We start from the raw sequence: 17,756 nt of genomic DNA, 5'->3' as shown, positions 1-17,756 counted from the left end.
GATGGCAGTGTGCATTCTCATGCATTCTTCCCCAGCTGTGTCCATAGGCCTGAGACAGGACAGATGGACAGGGGCATTGGTCAGGTGTAGAAGTCTGTAGGTACGTGGATAGGCCAAAAGGACAAGGGAATCGAGTGTTGGTGAGAAGGGAGTTCAAGGACTCCGTCTGAGGTCCACACTCCATGAGGAGAAGCCAGGCCAGGAAGAGAAACCAGGAAAGTATAGGTTGGTTGGAAGACGAAGGTACAGTGGAAGGAGTGCGGCTGAGACAGGTCGGTGGGGTAGGAGGTGTGCTCAGTCGGCTGAGAGCTCGGGGTTCTTCAGGTGAGCAGTCCAGAGAGGCGGCCTGGTCCAGGCTGTGGGTGTCACTGACGTGGTGTGAGTATAGCAGAGGGCGGGGACTCCGAGGCCAGGCTGGGGTTATTGTGCGGTGTAAAATAGCCTGTGTGATTGCAGGTGTTGGGGTGAAAAGAGGGAGGTTCTTCAGTGTGACCTTAAGTAGGAGAGAAAGAGTGTGACACAGCAGATACCGCGTGCCTCAGGTTGTGAGTGGAAGAGTTACAGCCTCCTGGGGAGTGAGGGAAATGCCCGCTCTGCCTCCTGTGGAAGATGGGGGGGCGTAAACAACCCCCACCCTGCGGGGTTCCAGTCCAGGCAGCAGCAGTCGGGGAGATGGCCAGGTCTCCGCCAGGCCCAGGCGGGGCGCCGAGTGTTAGGTGAAGAGGCCGAGAATAGAAGAGGGTGTCTAACCCTGGAGCCAGGGTTTCGGGTGGCCTGGTCGAATGACAGGAACGAATCAGCGTGAGGAAGCCGAACAGTGGAGAGAGCAGATGGGGAAGTAGGGAGAACTGGGAGGTGGGTGACCAGGACTTGCGTTTTGTCTTTTCCCGCAGATACAGCGATAAAAGGTATGCAGAGAACCAAATGGCCTTCCGGTTTCTGATACGGATGTAAATCAGTTAGTGGCATATCCAAGGCCTAGGTCATACCAGACAGTCTCTCCAGCTGCCAGTTCGGGAAGTGCGGGAATGAGGTCGTGTTAGGGCTTACCTTTCACCTCCTAAGAGACCTTCTCGGCCTGCGTGCGTCTGTCTGTCTGTCTGTCTGTCTGTCTCACAGCCCCGCTACCTCCAAACTTCATCTTCATCCTCACCAATCTTTTTGTTCGCATTTCACAGGACAAAATATTCTTCCTCCTGTTCCATGTCAACCTGTTTCCCTGTATCTTCGATCCCATCTTTATCTGATTTTCCGCTTCTCTCTCAATACCATTCTGATCCAAACTTCACGAAAAAATAGCCTTCGTTTGCCGACTCCGACGTCCTCCCCACCGCTCCACAGAAGCTCTTGGCGAGTGTCCTTGGCCATTTCTGATTGCTGCTTCTAGTCAGTCTTCTCCTTTGCATCTGTGTGCTCTGTTCGAAATTCTGTGATAATTACTTATTTCTTGAAACTTGCCTATCTTGGCTTCCATGAACCATATTTTCCACTTTAACCTCCCAACATAATGATTCAGTATTTGTATACATTGCAAAATGATTACCACAATAAATCTAGTTAACATCTGTCACAGTGCATAGTTACCAAATATTTTTTTTGTTGCAATGAGGACTTTTAAGATCTACTGTCTTAGCAACGTTCAGATGTGTGATGTGGTGTTCTTAGCTGGAGTCACCAGGCTGTGTACTACATCCCCACGACTCACTTCTTTCAGAACTGGGTGTTTGTGCCGTTTGACCCCCTCGTCCATTTCACACGCACCCCACTCTGGCAGCCGCCAGTCTAGTCTCTGTGGGCTTGGTCATTTTGGTTTTTTGTTTTGTTGTTTTTTGAGATTCCACGTATAAGTGAGGTTGTACAGCATTTATCTTTCTCTCTGTCTGATTTATTTCACTTAGCATAATGCCCTCAAGGTTTATATGTGTTGTCACTGATGGCAAGATTTCCTTCTTTTTGGATGAATAGTATTTCTGTGTGTGTGTGTGTGTGTGTGTGTGTGTGTGTGTCACATTTTCTATATGCATTCATCCATTGAAAAACAGATTGTTTTCATACGTTGGCTGTTATTCATATACCGAAGTGAACATACAGGTGCATATATCGTTTGGAGTTAGTGCTTTTGGATTTGTTTGTTTTAGATTAATACCCAGAAGTGAAATTGCTGGATCATATGGTAGTTAGTTCTGTTTTTTTATTTCTTGAGGACGTCCGTACTGTTTTCCGCAGTGGCTGCACCAGTTTACAGCCCCACGAGCAGTGCCCGAGGGGTCCCTGTTCCCCACACCGCCCTCACACTTGCTCTTTCTGGTCTTTTTGATGGTGGCCATTCTAACAGGTATGAGGTGATATCTCATTGGGGTTCTGATTTGCATTTCTCTGATGTTGAGCATCTTTTTATGTCCCTGCTGTCCACCTGTATGTTTTCTTTAGAAAAAATATATCTATTCAGATCCTCTGCCCATTTTTTAATTGGATTGTTTGGGGGGGGGGTTGCTATTGCGTTGTATGAGTTCTTTATATATTTTGGATATTCATTCTTTATCAGATATTTTCTCCCATTGAGTAGGTGGCTTTTTCATCATTTGATGGTTTCAGTGGATAGAGTGTTGTGCAAAAGCTGTTTAGTTTTCTTCTGGGAGTCTCATGGGTTCAGTGCTTCCATTCAGTTCTTTAACCCAGTTTCAGTTCATTTGTGTGTGTGCCGTAAGATAGAGGTGCAGCTCTATTCTTGTGTATGCGGCTGTCCAGTGGTGACCTCAGAGCAGAAGCCAGGTTCCAGGCAGCGAGGGAGGGAGCAGGTGGGCAGCAGAGGCATCGAGTGTAAGCGTCCTCAGTTTGGGGAGTTTATTAATAAAAGAAGGAAAAAAGTAGAATTAGGTTAAGGAGGGGGGGTGGACAGGAACAACCATTTTATTTTATGTATATATTTTTAGGATAGAGACTTGAACATGATTCTAGGTTGGAGCAAAGGAATAGTGTAAGATAAAATAGGTTTACAAATATTCAAAACAAACCCATGATTGAAAGTCTGTCATTCTGTTTGTCTTAAAGAAAAAAAATTTTTTTTAATGTCCTGGAACCTGTTTACTGTTTTCAGAAGAAATGCTCAGGCTTTTCCTAATCAAAGGGTATTTCCAAGCATTGTGGCTCAGAAACTAGCCTACACCCGAGACTAACTATCTCACCGGAACGAAGAGCGACCCATGGTATTGATTTTGGACATCACGTGTTGGCCTCATTTCATTCCGGTGAGTCATCAGTCGCATAGCATCCGCGTGGACTCACTTAGTGGCATTTTCGTCCTAGTACAGATGTTATGTGTTGCCCGTGCACAGACTAGCCACAGTTCCATAGCAATTTCTGGGAATTCTCTCGTGCTGGTGTCTAAGTATGTAGTCATTAACATTTATCTTCTGTCATTACCTTTGGAGGTCGATTCAGGATTGCATAAGGTATTATATAAATATTTTTAAAAGGATCACCTCTGTGTACCATTCTGGGCATGACAGCCTTCCCAGCTTGGCCATTCCTTCCGGAGTGACCTCCAGAGAGCTCAGATAATGGCCTCAGCTGGACTGTCCCGTGGGCATCACTGTGTGCTCCTGGGCACAAGGCAGAAAGCTTCTGGAACGACAGCCTCGGGGAGGTAGTTAGGAAAGACCGTCCATCAAACTTGCAGAAGAAGGGAATTGGCTCCAAGATTTTACTTGTAGCCCAAATTAGTAAAGAACTTGTTATAAGCAACCCTAAAGTACCTTTATAATTTCTACTAATGCGTTTCTTCTGTTAAAGGAAAAACAAACCCAATTATTAACTCTGTGTTTGTCAGTATGTAGAGTTGAGAAGGGTAAACTTGCTCGGGGCACTGGTCAAGTGTAGTAAGCCTTCCTGAAGCCACCAGGAACTCAGTGCTGAGTAACTGCGTGTGAGCACCTGCCACTTCTGAGCTTGAGGAACTGCGGGGTGGCACCAGCTGACAGGCGAAACGAAACAGACAGCTCTCTGTGCTGACATAACCCGTGCAAAACCAGCCTGCAGAGTAACTGAGAAGCTATTCTCTCCTCCTCCTCTCCCACCGGGGTTTCCTTCCCTGGGAGGGAGGGTGTCGGCGTGTCAGTAACACATTGGTGAGGCGTCCACCTGAAGTTCGCGCTGACGCTGCTCAAGGTCAGCACAGCGGCCGCGGCAGGTCTGGGCCCCTTAGCGGACATCCCACGGTGGGTGCTCAGCCAGCCCTTTTCACACCCAAGCCCGGTACCTCACGCTCCCCCCTGCACAGACCTCTCCAGTCTCTTCCCTGGGCCCCCTTCAAAGCAGAGCTCGCTAGACTGGGCTGCTGAGCCTTTGGTTTTAATTTCCTTCACTTATCTGCATTTTTCCTCGTGGTTATATCACTATGATGATTCTAAGCTATAACCGAGACAGCCCAGACAGAGCGCTCACAGGACGGCGTACGATGCTCTCAGTGACACTGTCACAGTCCCCCCAACCTCACTCTCAAGAGCATGAGCATTCTTCAGTCTGTGTCTCCAGATAGGTCTTGGGGGCCTGGATGTGTTCTCTGGAATTTACGACTTCATGTCACAGAACCAGACAATGTCCCCTCGTGCTCTCGAGTCCCCTTCCAGTGACTGTACCGGGACAGACGCCAGAGGAGGAGTACTTTCAGAACCCCCGGCATAACTCAGTCGAGCCCCATTCCTCTTGCTCTCAGTGGCTTGCGTTTACAAGGCACCTCCAGATGTTTATAGAAAATGGCAGGACCAAGTGAATTACTTTACCCCGGGACTCAGGAAATGTATCCCAGAAAAAGCTCTGGAGAGAAGTGTTGATTCCTAACACCCTGTGTTACATGGTGCTGTGTGTGTGTGTGTGTGTGTGTGTGTGTGCTGTATCATCTAATTTTCCAACTATCCTTTGAAGTAAGTTTTTATACCAGTTTATAGATTTCAGGCCACATCTGTCTTACCAATTTGTAGCTGGCTACAAAACATTCCACAGAAGAGGAAACCGGTAGAGAAAAGTGATTTGTCCAGCGTAGTTCAGGGTTGCGACTAGACCTGAGTCCAGGTCTTCTGAGTCTAAAATGTGTTCCCTTCCCATTAATTACCACTTGGGGATGAGGAAGTTTCTCGTGAGACCAGTTCTGGGCACTGAGCGGTGGGCTGTTGTGGACAAGCTCACCTGCATTGAGCTTGCTCTCGTCCCCTCCTCGAGCTGCAGGAGGGGCCCCTTCTCAGGTCCCAGGCCAGCGCCCTGGACTGCCGTCTGGGTGCCGTCTCCTCCAACGCCATCATTCACACCCCATCAGATCTTTGACTTGTTCTCTTGACTGGTTCTTTTTCCTCTTGGCACGAAAACATACATCTCTCGCATGTTAAAATGAAACCTTCCCTCAGCCACATGTCCCCGTCTGGCTGCCACCGTAATTTTCTCCACTTTATTACTGAAATATTTGAAGTCTGTTGTCTGTGCTCCCTGTCTCCACCTCCCGTAGTTACCTGCCCTCCCTGCCACCTCTGCACTGAAGCCGCACTGACCCATGTCACCGGTGACCTCACGGTGGCTGGTTTAGTCTTTATCCCACGTGACCTCTCTGCCACATTCAACAGTGTTGAGCAGTTTCTTTAAAATCTTTCCCTTTAATTTGATTTCCAGGGTACTGGGATCGCCTTGCCTGCCTCCCCCCAGTCCTGTACCTCCCGGTGTCCCCTGGGGCTCCAGCCCACACTCTGCTCCTCCCCTCTCCGCCCACGACCCCTGCGCAGCCTCGTCCACTCCCTCCACCTCCGTGACCACTTACATGCTGAGGACTGTCACGTTTGTATCTGCACTCCCCCCCCCCCCCGAGTTCTAGGTCTCTCTGCCTCTCCGCCTACTGGGCATTTCCAGACAAGGGACTCGCGGGCTCCTTAACCTCAAAAAGCCTGAAAGTGGGTTATTATTCCATTCACTGTCACACCGCCCACAGAAGGCACAAGAGAAAAAACCTGTTGTGTTCAGATGTTTGCCATTGAATCCTCGTACCAGCCACCCAGTGAGTCAAGCCAAAGACACCTTGGGGTGTGACAGATTCGTTTGTCCTCGGTGTTGTAATTAAAAGACAGAATTTTGTAGATCTGATTTATCCTTAAAGTCTTAAAATATTTGTTTTTGCCTCAGTTCCCAAAGGTTTATTTTCTCAGGAATCGATAGCTTTCCTAAAATAAATTAATATTGAAGAAAATTCTCTATTTGTAAAGTTAGCTATTGTTTCTCTCTGGAGGACACAGGTAAGTGGACTTACAACTGCTTAGATCCTTGTTAATAGCAACTTCCAACATTTATTTATTGAGATCCACTGTAAGCCAGGCGCTGTGCCGAACACCACATGGAGAATTCACTTGATTTTCCCGAGTTCCCGTGAGCTGCAGGCGCTGCTGCCGGCCCTGCCTCATGGAGGAGCAGGTTCCGAGAGGGTAGGCAGGTGTGCGCACGGGAGCCGCCACGTAGCAGCAGACGCGGCTCTGAACCCGGACAGACTGGCTCTGGACTCGAGCCTGTAATCTCCCAGCGATAGTGCTGTCTGGCAAAGCAGCTGGCATTTTTCCTAACAGTGTTTTTTTTTAATCTCCATTTCTAAAAAGTTAGAAATACGTTGAATTACCAAGACATGGCATAATTTTAAATATGTGCCTCAAGTATACCCATGCAAGTCATGCTTAGAATATTAAGGAATGCAGTTTACTGGTACAGTATCTAAGTATTATAGTCACAAAGTGATTTTTATTTTACTTTATATTACTTTTATTTTTTTAAAGACATTTATATATATTTTTTACTCTTCTGAAGCATAAACAATAGCCATAGCAACATCTGTCTTCTGGTAAGTCCTCTGCTGATGCATTTCACAATCAGCGCCTTTGTTGTTTTACATTAGAAATACTTGGCTTTCCTCAGAATCAACACTCCATATTCTGTTGCTTTGTTTTGTGAAAGTGGTTAAGCAACCATATAAAACTCATAGGAAATTGATGACTCATCTAACGGAAAGCATTTACTAATGTGACTTTTGTCTCAGTTGCCAAGTAGTTTGAGTTTGTTTCCATGGTAACCCATCAGTATAACAACTTGTCACGAACTGACTTTGCCACTTTATTTTGTTTCTTTGTGTAGTTTGGACAGCCTTCTAACAGCTGTGTGTGTGAGAAAGAGAGAGAGTGTGTGTGGATGTGCACATTAACGACTTTTTTATCGAAAAAGAATTCTGAGTATTTGCCTTAGGCACAGAAATGTTTTTTTATTTAGAGAAATTGTTTAATATTCCAGAGCTATTATTTTGATATTACAGAATCCAGAACATTATATAAATTAACCTATCTATTTCTACTTGAGTTTCTGTTACTGAAGATCATCGTCAACAACTCTTTAAGCTTGTACTTTTTTTTTTTTTGTATTTTTCTGAAGTTGGAAACGGGGAGGCAGTCAGACTCCCGCATGCGCCGACCGGGATCCACCCGGCATGCCCACCAGGGGGCAACACTCTGCCCATCTGGGACATTGCTCTGTCACAACCAGAGCCATTCCAGCGCCCAAGGCAGAGGCCATGGAGCTGTCCTCAGCGCCCAGGCCAACTTTGCTCCAATGGAGCCTCGGCTACGGGAGGGGATGAGAGAGACAGAGAGAAAGGAGAGGGGGAGGGGTGGAGAAGCAGATGGGCGCTTCTCCTGTGTGCCCTGACTGGGAATCGAACCCAGGACTCCTGCATGCCAGGCCAACACTCTGCCACTGAGCCAACCGGCCAGGGCCTAAGCTTGTACATTTTTAAAGTTCATTGACAGTATTTATTTGAAGTATACAGGGGTGGGCAAAAGTAGGTTATAGTTCTTCACATGGAAAATAATGCCATATTAAATAAGTAACAATACAGGAAAAAACTGTGTTTTACATACTCAAAACTGGAAACCTACTTTTGCCCACCCCTGTATCTAATCCTAGGAGAATCTGCCACAAACAGGCAGGAAAAAGGAAATTAGGACCTTGTCCTGGGGAACGAGGATTTACGGAGCGATGGAGGAAGCCAGCCCCGCCAGGGCTGGCCAGCCTCTTCCTGGGGGACAGTGTGCGGGGATGGGGAGTGGCAGATACTGATGTGCTCAGGGAGCCCAGCTGGCCCAGGTCTCACAGGACACCGGGCTTTCACCAGAGGGCTGAGCTGGCCAAGATTCTTAGAGGAGGTGATGACTAAACTAAGGGAGTTAAAATTAAACTAGCGAATAGGGAAGTTGAAAGGGAGAGTTGAGGGCATACAAGGGAAGGAAAACATGCTGAACAAAGTTACACGGGTGAGAAATGGCGTGACGTGAATGGCGAGTGACCAGCAGCCTGAGACAAAAAGGGTCAAGAGAGGAGACAAAAGACAGGCAGGGAGGCCCGGCCGGTTGGCTCAGTGGTAGAGCATTGGCCTGGCATGTGGAAATCCCGGGTTCGATTCCTGGCCAGGGCACACAGGAGAAGCGCCCATCTGCTTCTCCACCCCCCCCCCCTCCTTCCTCTCTGTCTCTCTCTTCCCCTCCCGCAGCCAAGGCTCCATTGGAGCAAAGTTGGCCCGGCCCGGGTGCTGAGGATGGCTCTGTGGCCTCTGCCTCAGGCACTAGAATGGCTCAAGTTGCAATGGAGCAATGCCCCCTAATGGGCATGCCGGGTGGATCCCGGTCGGGCACATGCAGGAGTCTGTCTATCTGCCTCTCACCTCACTTCTCACTTCTGAAAAATAGAAAAATAAAAAAAAAGGCAGGGACCTCACCATGGAGAAGCCCTGTGAAGGGGGTCGGACCAGACCCTCTAAGACAGGGGTCCCCAAACTTTTTACACAGGGGGCCAGTTTACTGTCCCTCAGACCGTTGGAGGGCCGGACTATAAAAAAAACTATGAACAAATCCTTATGCACACTGCACATATCTTATTTTAAAGTAAAAAAAAAAGGGGGGAACAAATATTTAAAATAAAGAACAAGTAAACTTAAATCAATTGACCAGTATTTCAATGGGAACTATGGGCCTGCTTTTGGCTAATGATGGTCAATGTGCTCCTCTCACTGACCACCAATGAAAGAGGTGCCCCTTTCAGAAGTGCGGCGGGGGCCGGATAAATGGCCTCAGGGAGCAGCATGCGGCCCGCGGGCCGTAGTTTGGGGACCCCTGCTCTAAGACATGGAGAAGCTGTACAGGATTTTACACAGAAGAATAATCTTCTCAAATTTGAATTTTAGGAGTTCTGCGGTAGAAGTGGGGAAGGTATACTTGGGCAAGGACCATGTAGGAGGCTGTTGCCATTTTTCGGGGAAGACCTTTTGAGGGACTGAATGAGGGTAGTGGTGCAGACACAGGAAAGGGGTAGACTGAGGAATAGTTGTGAAGTAACAGGGCACACCTGGTAGCTGGAACTATTCATCTGTGGCCTCGGCCTGGCATTGGTTCGTTCAATCAACAGAGTTTATTGCGAGTTTACCATGGTTGGCAGTGTGCTGTCCACAGTGTTATGCTGGGCTCTTACTTTCTGCTTTTATCTTTTCTGGATTTCTCCTCCAATAACCCTTTGAGTAGTATGAATGTTCATGTACATCCTCGTGCCTCCTGACCATCCAGAATACGATCGCACAAAAATTTTTATTTTAAAAATGTGTAAGGCAACATTAACAAAAGGGCAAATGTATGTTCTTGTTTCCACAAATGGGTTATCAAACAAACATGATTTTAAGTTAATAAAACTGTAACTGGAACTGGTTTTATTTTTTGAAAAAAAACTCACTCCCAGGGTCAGCGAGCATGAAAAGAACTCACTGCTGAAAGGGATAAGGATGATTTATTGTGTGACACTGTGAGCTAACCAGAGACACGTTCCATAGCCCTCATTCATTCCAGCCGATGCCTTGACTCACCAGACTTTCTTACTCTCACATAAGAGCCTGTTCCAGGGCCCCAGCATATAGCGTATATCCGTCTGCTACGTAGGAGGCAGTGTCCGTGTGTCTGGGTGGTATCTTAACCCCAGCACGTGGGTCTGAGCTCATTTGTGCTTTCACTGGGTAGGGCTGGAGAGGTCATGAAAACAACTACAAGTAAGTTCCAAAGCATTTTCTCCAGATAATTATTTTATTTCATTTTTTAGCTCTATTTTGAGGCATAAATGGCAAATTAATTGTATATATTTAAGGTGTACACTTCAATGTTTTGAGATACATGTATTCATTGTGAAATGACTATCACAAGCCAGGGAACATATCTATCACCTCACATAGTTTGCCATTGTTGTTTTTCTTTCTAGAACACTTAAGGTATTAGCAAATTTGAAGTGCACAATACAGTGCTGTTAACTGCGGTCGCCATGCACTACGTTAGGTCTCCAGGACATACACACCTTGCATGACTGAGTTCTGTGCTTCTGGACCCACCGCCTCCCCGTTCTCCCCACTGCCGGGACCCTGGCAGCCGCCAGCCTGCCCTGTGCTTCTGGGAGTGTAACTATTTTAGATTCGGTTTGGTGAAGTTGTGTGTTTCTAGGAATTTATCGATCTCTTCTAGGTTGTCCAGTTTGTTGGCATATAATTGTTCATAATATCCTCCTAAAATTCTTTTTCTTTCTGAGGAATTCATTGTAATGTCTTCTCATTCATTTGTGATTTTGTCTATTCCCTTTTGAGTCTATGAGTCTAGCTCAGGATTTGTTGATGTTCTTTCCCCATAAAACAACTCTTTTTGTGTGTGTGTGTGTGTGTGACAGAGAGAGGAACAAATAGGGACAGGCAGACAGGAAGGGAGAGAGATGAGAAGCATCAGTTCTTCATTGCGGCAGCTTAGTTGTTTATTGATTGCTTTCTCATATGTGCCTTGACTGTGGGGCTACAGTAGACTGAGTAACCCCTTGCTTGAGCCAGCGACCTTGGATCCAAGCTAGTGAGTTTTGCTCAAACCAGATGAGCCTGCGCTCAAGCTGGCGACCTCGGGGTTTTGAACCTGGGTCCTCCGTGTCCCAGTCCGATGCTCTATCCACTGCGCCACCCCCTGGTCAGGCCCCAAAAAACAACTCTTATTTTTATTTATTTTTGTCTCTATTTGATTTATGTCTACTCTAACCTCTGTTATTTTCTCCCTTCTGCTAAATGCAGTAGCCAGTCCTGTCTCTCTGAGAATCTGTTCTCTTCACCTGGCGTAGACTCTGTTTTGTGTAGAGGCCTCTCGCTATTCGTTCCCGTCTGTCTCTCACAATAGGAGACTTTCCTCAGATTTAACCACAGTCACCAAAAGTTGCTTAGTAGCTTTGCCCATGTGGGGGATATTTTTTGAGTCATGTTTTTACTGTAGTTGGAACTGGTTGAGCCGTTCTGCTGGGAACCCTCAACATCCATCTCCTTAGATCTTCCCCTTTGGGGCTGGTTGGATTCCCCAGAGAATGTTCTTCCCACATCTGGAAGAATAGGCCGTATTCTGAGGAGTCAGGTGAGGGGTGGAGTCCCCACATTCAGTAAGTCCTCCTTCAGCCCCAGCCCCAGCCCCAGCCCCGCCCCGAATCTGGCCATGCTGCTGCGCATGCCAACGCCTGCCCTCAGTCGCGTGGTGCGGCGGTCCCGCCGTCTTGCTGGGCAGGGGAAGCCATCTCAGTCCGCCGGCGGGAGCCAGGAAGAGGCTCTGAGGGTCTGTTTGTGCAGCAGTGTCCAGTCAGCCCTTCTGCCCTTGGTCCTTCCTGCGTCCTGTTTCCACCCCACCCGAGATGCCCGCTCTCGCCTTGCGCCGTTGCCGGCCACGCCTCGGCTTCCTGCGCTTTGCGGAATCAGTTATCCTTCGTCCGTCCCTGGCCGCTGATTTGGTCTCCTCTCCGGTTCTCTCCGTCCTTGTGAGCTGATGCCTTCCTTCAAAATTACATAGAAGGTTTTGAAGGAGGAGCACTCATCTTACCATCATTGTGTACTTTTTGAGAAAAGTAAACAGTTTTGGGTTTTGTTTCCTTTTTAATGTTGTCTTTGATTCCTGACCATATATCAGTGGTCTGAGTGACAGGAACAACCAAGTGCACATCCCTAATGGGCCCAGCAAACACGTCAGTTTACAAATGGACCTTTTGCGGAGTTCTGCCATGGCTGATGCCTCCATCACGTCTGAGGCCCAGAGGTGTTGAGAGGGAAGCAACAATAAAAAATAAAATAAATAAAAAAATCTGGCCTGACTGGTGGTGGCACAGTGGATAGAGCATCGACTTGGGACACTGAGGCCCCAGGTTCAAAACCCTAAGGTCACTGGCTTGAGTACAGGCTCACCAGTTTGAGCTCAGGGTCACAGGGATCATAGACATGACCCCATAGTCGCTGGCTTGAGCCCAAGGTCACTGGCTTGAGCAAGGGGTCACTTGGTCTGCTGTAGCCCCCTGGTCAAGGAACATATGAGAAATCAATCAATGAACAGCTAAGGTGTTGCAACAAAGAATTGATGCTTCTCACCTCTCTCCCTTCCTGTCTCTCTGTCCCTGTCTGTCCCTCTCTCTGTCTCTTTTGCTAAAAAAAGAAAAAAAGAAAAAAATCAAAACTATTCATCCTGGACTCTCTTGCCTTTCCTTTTGCTTTCCATAATTTTTCTTTATTTTCTACCATTGTCTTTTTTTTTCTTCCTGTGTTAGAGGACTAATTGTCCTTCCTTTGTAAGGCTAAGCCCCTATAGTCACATGGAACAGTAGAGGGAACAGCATGGTCAAAAAGGCCTGGAAACTTGAAAAAAGCAGAGCTGTTAGAAAAATATAGATTTTCTTTTGTGGACAAGCAGTCTTTTGAGTTCAACGGGCCTGGTTTGAATACTAGTTTTGCTACTGTCTCCCTAAATGAGCTTGAGTTGACTTCCCACCTTATGCCTCATTTTCCTTGTCTATAAAGTGGATGCTGACCAGCTCCTAGGGTGGTTGTGAGATCAAATAGCATGTGGTAGGCTGTCCGTACATGGTAGCACATTATAGGTTCCATGTCACAGGCTACAGGAGTAAACCTATGACTAGAATAAGTATTTATGTTTCTTTTCCACTGTTAACTATAAGTCCTACAAGAGTAGGAACACTGGCCTGGCCAGTTGGCTCAGCGGTGGAGCATTGGCCTGGCATGTGGAAGTCCCAGGTTCGATTCCTGGCCAGGGCACACAGGAGAAGCGCTCATCTGCTTCTCCACCCTTCCCCCTCTCCTTTCTTTCTGTCTCTCTTTTCCCCTCCTGCAGCCAAGACTCCATTGGAGCAAAGTTGGCCCAGGCACTGAGGATGGCTCCATGGCCTCCACCAGGCGCTAGAATGGCTCTGGTTGCAACAGAGCAACGCCCCAGATGGGTGGAGTATCGCCCCCAGGTGGGCATGCCAGGTGGATCCCGGTTGGGCGCATGCAGGAATCTGTCTGCCTGCCTCCCTGCTTCTCACTTCAGAAAAATACAAAAAAAGGAAAAAAAAGTAGGAATACTGTCATTCTCATCTTTGTATTTTAAACACCTAGCACATGCCTAGCACACGTAAAATAAACATGCATTGTGTGTTGAATGAGTGAATAGTGAAGCTTCCATTTATTTTGGCATCTGTGGATGATTAAAACCTTCCAAGGTCGGCCCTGGCCGGTTGGCTCAGTGGTAGAGCGTCGGCCTGGCGTGCGGAAGTCCCGGTTCGATTCCCGGCCAGGGCACACAGGAGAGGCGCCCATCTGCTTCTCCACCCCTCCCCCTCTCCTTCCTCTCTGTCTCTCTCTTCCCCTCCCACAGCCGAGGCTCCATTGGAGCAAAAGATGGCCCGGGCGCTGGGGATGGCTCCTTGGCTTCTACCCCAGGCGCTACAGTGGCTCTGGTCACGACAGAGCGACGCCCCGGATGGGCAGAGCATCGTCCCCTGGTGGGTGTGCTGGGTGGATCCCGGTCAGGCGCATGCGGGAGTCTGACTGCCTCCCCGTTTCCAGCTTCAGAAAAATACAAAAAAAAAAACCTTCCAAGGCCTTCGCGTTCCGTTGTTAGGAATTGGTTTGCTGCATGTTTCACTGTTTCCAAATCCTGGCTTTCGATGCATCCCTTTTGCATTGCGGACGTGGGGGAAAGAGTGTGTGTGCTTTATCACCATGTCGTCAGTGATAGTTCATTAACTGGTTCTCTCCTCCCCCCACCCCATCCCCACCCCACAGGGAGGTGGTGCACGCGAATTGTGTTCACTGGAGGAAGAAGTTCTCGTTCATGTGCAAGATGAGCGCCAGCGCCGCCACGGGCGTCCTGGACCCCTGCATCTACAGGGTGTCTGTGCGCAAGGTACCAAAGAGCCCGCCCCTTCTCCCCTTTCAGGGCCCGGGTGAGTCCCCGCGGCACAGGCGTGCTGTATTGAGCTCTGCTTTGGCCTCGGGACCGTCGTGGGCAGTTTCGCTTCATACTTCCAGCAGAAATTCAAATTACTGGGGCAAATATGGCAACGAGCCTGAGGTGATAAATTAAGATGTTCTTCAGGAAGCTCGTCTCACCTCAGACACATCCGAGTGTTGACCTTTCTGGATTATGTGGGGGGCTCTGTCTGCATCCTGCTGCTGTTCATTATCTTCCTCTTGGTTGAGCATTGTTCGAGGGACTTTACCTACATTATGTTCAGTAACAACCCCGAAAGGAGGTGGTGTTTTTTCCATTTTTGCAGGAAAACTCAGGCCCAGAGCGATTGTTCCTTGCCCAAAATCACATAGCTAGTATGTGACAAAGTAGGGACTCAAAACACAACTTTTTCTAATTCCCAGTCCATATATATAATTTCCTTTCCACATATCAGGGTGAGGCACGTTACCAATAATCTACAAAAGTGGCGCCTGCAGATGGTTCGGCTACTGACGGACAAGTATGTGATCCTGCGATTCTCGTGTGTGGAGAAGAATCCATTTGTCACCACTGCTGGTGAATTAAGCTACTGTGCCGGCTTTTAACTCGGGTTGGCCCGGAAAGTCACCCCTCGCAGGCCTGAGAGGAAGGGCGCCTGCGTCAGAGTCCCGGTGCTGCTCTACGGGAGCCCCCGGGCTGCGCGGGCTAAAGCCGCAGGAGCGCACGCAGTCCCGTGTACGCAGTCAGAGTCCCGGCGCTGCTCTACGGGAGCCCCCGGGCTGCGCGGGCTAAAGCCGCAGGAGCGCACGCAGTCCAGTATACACAGTCAGAGTCCCGGCGCTGCTCTACGGGAGCCCCCGGGCTGCGCGGGCTAAAGCCGCAGGAGCGCACGCAGTCCCGTGTACGCAGTCAGAGCCCCGGCGCTGCTCTACGGGAGCCCCCGGGCTGCGCGGGCTAAAGCCGCAGGAGCGCACGCAGTCCCGTGTACTCAGTCAGAGTCCCGGTGCTGCTCTGCGGGAGCCCCCCGGGCTGCGCGGGCTAAAGCCGCAGGAGCGCACGCAGTCCCGTGTACGCAGTCAGAGTCCCGGCGCTGCTCTGCGGGAGCCCCCGGGCTGCGCGGGCTAAAGCCGCAGGAGTGCACGCAGTCCAGTATACACAGTCAGAGTCCCGGCGCTGCTCTACGGGAGCCCCCGGGCTGCGCGGGCTAAAGCCACAGGAGCGCACGCAGTCCCGTGTACGGGTGACGGCTTGCCCGTGGTGCTCCTGAAGCCCGTGTAATTTTATTCACCAGTGTCGCCCCAGTACGGTCAATAAAAATAAGAAGCAAATAAATACCAAAAAGTAAAGCAACAGAAACATACTGTTTCACAGTTCTGGAGGGCAGAAATCAAAGTGAGGGTGTGAGCAGGGCCCTGCCCCTCCAGGGCGCCCAGGAAGGCAGGTCCCAGGTCCCTCTCTTGTCTTCTGGTAGACTCGGGGAGATGTCATTCCAGTTGGACGGCTGTCTTCGCCCATTGGGTCTTCACGTCATCTTCCCTGTGTGTGTGTCTGTGACTGTGCCACCGTAGCCCCTTTCTTCTGAGGACACTAGTCATATTGGATTAGGACCTCATTCTAGGTAGAAGGTTATGCAAAGACTCCATCTCCCAATAGGGTCACCTTCTGAGGTACTGGAAGTTAGGACTTCAATGTATCTTTTGGAGGGAGAGGCCTACAGTTTAATCCATTACAGGCCCTAAGATTATAATAAACCTCGGGATTTATGCTTCTGAAATGAATGGACTAGCTTGCTCCAAACCGCCCCTCCCTCTGAGAACAGCCAGAAAAGCTAGACAAAAATATTTGAAATAGCTCCTTGAAGGCCATGGAAACCCCCAGGCGGGCGCGAGGAGATGGGCCCACCATCGCTCTCGCCCTCAGAGCCTCTGCTAATCTGCACGTGGGTAAGAACGGAGCTGAAAGTAGTGACAGAAGTTGAGCTGAGCCGGGATTCCCAGAGTGTTGCAGGGTTAAGGGGACACACACTGGAGTCCAAGTCCAGGACCCAGCAGCAGAAGGGGCCTCGGCGGGAACCCCAAGCTTTCGTTGGGACTGCACCCGAGTTTCAGTCTAGAAGGAGGATGTAGTGGGTGTGAATCAGCCCTGGTGGAGACGGACTCAGCTCCGGTCGGCTCAGTCCTGCTTAGAGGGAGGTGGTCAGCCCCTACCTCACTGCTTACCCAGGAGCAAATGTGCCTTTTCTCTGAAGGCAATAACATTACTCTGAGCCTCAAATTATCATGCACAAAAACTACCAAGCACGCCAAGACGCGTGACTGCATGACCAGAAATCAGAAGGAAGAAAATAGGGAGGCGGCTTTGTAGGGCAGAGTCTGTGCTTTGTCCGGCTCACTCCTAGGGGACTACAGGCATGCAAAGAACATTTGTGCAGAGAGGAAATAAATGAAAGGCCTGATTTTTAAAGCCCAAACCCTAAAGAACTGATTTTTAACTCACTTGAAACTTGATGTTCAATTAAAGAACAACAACCACAAAAACAAACAAACAAAAAACAACAACAAAAAACCAAAAAGGAAAAAATCTATCAAAAAGACACCCATGGGGCCCTGGCCGATTGGCTCAGTGGTGTAGCGTCGGCCTGGCGTGCAGAAGTCCCGGGTTCGATTCCCGGCCAGGGCACACAGGAGAGGCCCCCATCTGCTTCTCCGCCCCTCCCCCCCTCCTTCCTCTCTGTCTCTCTCTTCCCCTCCTGCAGCCGAGGCTCCATTGGAGCAGGGATGGCCCGGGCGCTGGGGATGGCTCCTTGGCCTCTGCCCCAGGCGCTGGAGTGGCTCTGGTCAAGGCAGAGCGACGCCCCAGAGGGGCAGAGCATCGCCTCCTGGTGGGCAGAGCGTCGCCCCTGGTGGGCGTGCCGGGTGGATCCTGGTCAGGCGCATGCAGGAGTCTGTCTGACTGTCTCTCCCCATTTCTAGCTTCAGAGGAGTACAAAAAAAAAAAAAAAAGAAAGAAAAAGACACCCATGGGCCCTGGCCGGTTGGCTCAGTGGTAGAGCGTCGGCCTGGCGTGCAGAAGTCCCGGGTTCGATTCCCAACCAGGGCACACAGGAGAAGCGCCCATCTGCTTCTCCACCCCTCCCCCTCTCCTTCCTCTCTGTCTCTCTCTTCTCCTCCCGCAGCCAAGGCTCCATTGGAGCAGGGATGGCCCGGGTGCTGGGGATGGCTCCTTGGCCTCTGCCCCAGGCGCTGGAGTGGCTCTGGTCGCAGCAGAGCGACGCCCCAGAGGGGCAGAGCATCGCCCCCTGGTGGGCAGAGCGTCGCCCCCTGGTGGGCGTGCCGGGTGGATCCCAGTCGGGCGCATGCGGGAGTCTGTCTGACTGTCTCTCCCCATTTCCAGCTTCAGAAAAATACAAAAAAAAAAAAAAGA

General features: G+C 49.5%; 1 protein-coding gene across 1 annotated transcript in view; it reads left to right on the top strand.

Moving 5' to 3' along the window:
• EEIG2 (EEIG family member 2) overlaps window positions 1-17,756 on the top strand; it is a 51,502-nt gene that overhangs the window by 7,445 nt on the left and 26,301 nt on the right. The window contains exon 2 of the mRNA XM_066246412.1: window positions 14,165-14,285. Within this exon, the coding sequence (XP_066102509.1) occupies window positions 14,165-14,285 (121 nt within the window). The remainder of the gene's footprint in view (window positions 1-14,164; window positions 14,286-17,756) is intronic.

This window comes from Saccopteryx bilineata, chromosome 11, assembly GCF_036850765.1.
Source record: "Saccopteryx bilineata isolate mSacBil1 chromosome 11, mSacBil1_pri_phased_curated, whole genome shotgun sequence".
NCBI lineage: Eukaryota > Metazoa > Chordata > Mammalia > Chiroptera > Emballonuridae > Saccopteryx > Saccopteryx bilineata.
Note: the sequence above shows the minus strand (reverse complement) of the source record. Positions and strands in the feature narration are given on the sequence as shown.